This window comes from Tinamus guttatus, unplaced genomic scaffold, assembly GCF_059628265.1.
Source record: "Tinamus guttatus ecotype Peru unplaced genomic scaffold, ASM5962826v1 Tinamus_guttatus_pri_ptg000190l, whole genome shotgun sequence".
Lineage (NCBI taxonomy): Eukaryota > Metazoa > Chordata > Aves > Tinamiformes > Tinamidae > Tinamus > Tinamus guttatus.
This window is the reverse complement of record NW_028288724.1, coordinates 1,401,550-1,404,363: the sequence shown is the minus strand read 5'-3', so window position 1 is coordinate 1,404,363 and position 2,814 is coordinate 1,401,550. Positions and strand designations below refer to the sequence as shown.

The 2,814-nt window shown below is 42.8% G+C and overlaps 1 protein-coding gene across 1 annotated transcript; it reads left to right on the top strand.

Moving 5' to 3' along the window:
- Positions 1-645: 645 nt before the first annotated feature.
- LOC148594889 (olfactory receptor 6M1-like) lies at positions 646-1,596 on the top strand. Its single transcript, XM_088523494.1, has one exon. The coding sequence runs from the start codon at positions 646-648 to the stop codon at positions 1,594-1,596; it is 951 nt and encodes a 316-aa protein (XP_088379620.1).
- The last annotated feature ends 1,218 nt before the right edge of the window (positions 1,597-2,814 follow it).

Here is a 2,814-nt window from a genome sequence, read left to right as displayed (position 1 = left end):
CTTTGTATTTGTCCTTCTCTGGGCCATGCTGTAACTCTGTTAGAAAGTGAGTTCCTCTGCTGTTACAAAATAAACTGGGAATGTAGGATGCATCCAATTCTATTCTGTATCTCTCCACAATTTGCTGGAACAGAAGAATGCTGCAACTCCACAGGTTCCTGAAACTGCAGAGCTCTTTGGGAGCTTGGACACAGATAGCTTCAGCAAGTTATCAAATATAAATATATGGGGTGTTCTTTGTGCAGAAGGTAAGTGCAAAAGCACAAGCATAAGAGGAGAATATTTTCCTTGCAGCTGTTTTTGCTGCTTTGTGCATGCATGACCTGCAAATAGGGAAGTTGGAAATGTAGCATGAAAAGAATGCATTGCATATTGTGATTTGATGGCAATTTTGACTGGTTGTTACAGAGGTGGAAGGACCTTGGCAGCAAAGACCTGCATCTTACATTTATCCATCTCTCCTCCCCCGCCTTTTTTTTTTTTTTGAAGGAAAGAACAACAACAAATATTTGAGGAATGGGGAGGAATGGAGAAATGGAGATATAAGTAGTGAGGAAAGATTTCTTTTTGAATGAATGAATGAATTGAATATTCAAAGAAACTGTGTTGCTCTCTTCCTCTCACCATGACAGAAAGCACATTTGGATGGGGAATATCACGCCTGTGACTGAGTTTGTTCTCGTGGGATTTCCAAACCGCTATGAAGTGGAGATCATCTTCTTTGTGGTGTTCCTGCTCATTTATTTAGTGACTGTCTTGGGAAATGCTCTTGTCATTGTACTGGTCTATACAGACTGCCATCTCCATTCTCCCATGTATTACTTCCTCAGCAATTTGTCCTTCATTGAGATGTCCATGACTTCCTCTGTTGTTCCAAAAATGCTGGCAAACTTCCTGTCAGAGAAGAAGACCATCTCCTTTGCTGGCTGCTTTAGCCAATTCTACTTTTATTTCTCCCTGGCTGCAACAGAGTTCATCCTCTTAGCCATCATGTCCTATGACCGCTACGTGGCAATATGCCACCCCCTGAGATATCCCACCATCATGACGGAAAGGATGTGTGGCCAGCTTCTCCTGGGTGTGTGGGTGGGTGGCGTGGTCTTGATCTTGCCATTAGCAGTCCTGAAAGCCAAGCTGCCATACTGTGGTCCCAATGTCATTGACCACTACTTCTGTGACAGTGCACCTCTCCTGCACCTTGCTTGCGCGGACATCTGGGTTGCTGAGCTGAGGCGTTTTGTGGTGTCCATTCTCCTGCTCCTCGGCTCCTTGGCACTGACTGTGTTCTCCTACACCTGGATCATTTTGACCATAGTCCGTATCCCATCTGCCCAGGGCAGGCAGAAAACCTTTGCCACTTGTGCTTCTCATTTCACTGTTGTTTCCCTGGGTTTTGGCATCTCCATCTTCATCTGTGTCAGGCCTTCCCACGTGAACCCTGGACACCTCAACAAAATCCTCTCTGTTCTCTCCAGCATTGTGACTCCTCTTTTAAATCCCTTCATATTCAGCCTAAGGAATCAGCAAATGAAAGAAGCCTGGAAAAATGCTTGGCACCATTGCCTGGGGATGGCTGAGGAGGCCAGAAAGCCATGAGAATCATCGTGGCTTGTAGGAAGTCAGTCCTTGACAAATCTCAACAGGATCTCAGCATTCATGGTGTCTTCCGTCAGAATGTGGCCTGTTAAAGCCAATGTTGAGGAATAGCACGTCTCAAAGGTCAGCTTCACGGCAGCACTGTTGTGTCAGGCCCCACCAATATTCTCCTGCACTTTAGGCAGTGATGGATGTCTGTGTGGTGCTATGTGGTTGTTGGGCACAAAACAGTCTCCTAATCAGAACAAAAGGCTTTAAGACTGAAAGGAACAGAAAGACTACTCAAAATGGAGTGGTAAAGTGAAAATAAATTGCTGTCAATTTTTATTACTAGTTTTACTAAATTTTCATCATATAGTCATGTTTTCAAATGAAGTTTTCAAGTTTCAAATAAAGTGTTCTGCTGGAGAGTAACATCAGTTAATGCTTCTTCTTTGAAGTACAAGCTATAGCTGATAGAAATAAGATGGGAGGCTCTCAAAAATTAGATGCAGAAAGAGAAGAAATGCTGAGGAGTGCCAAAAAGAGAGGGAGAAACTGAACAGTGAGACGGAAGAATTCAAAATCAGATCTGTGCCCGTAATAGAAAGACTCTCTTTTAAGGAAAGGATGGGAACAATGAGTAAAAATTCAAATCTTCCTACTCATTCATATGCATAGGTAGGTAGATTAAGAATCAGATGCTGACCACTTTCCCCTCCTAAAATCCTATTTTTATCTCGGAGATTTGGCATAGCACTCCAAAATTTGGCATTTGGCATAGAACTCCAAAAATAAACCTAAAAGAAAAAAAAAAAAAAAAAGTAAGTATGCCAGGAAAACAAGCAAAGAAATATTAAAACTTTGTGTGTTTGTGAATTCAAGTCTTCTCTTAGGAAAACTACCCTGTGGTTTTCACTTGGATAATGTGAATGCTTTTGTAAGCGTATATCATAAACAGCTGTTCTCGTCCTGGTTTCATCAGAGTTTAAGGCTATCTGCTACATATCAGTCACTTGGCTAGAAATGATGTTGGATTTTCTGGCAGAAGCTGGCAAGTTCTCCTTCCTTGACTGTGCTGCCCAGGTGCATTTTATGGTTTTACTGAGCAACATCAAAAGCCTTCTCCTGGCTGCCATGTCCTGGGATCGCTGTGTGGCCAAAAATGACTCCCTGCATCATTTTCTCATCATGAGTAGAGGTCTCTGTGTCAGTCTGGTGCTCAAGCCATGGCTGAGT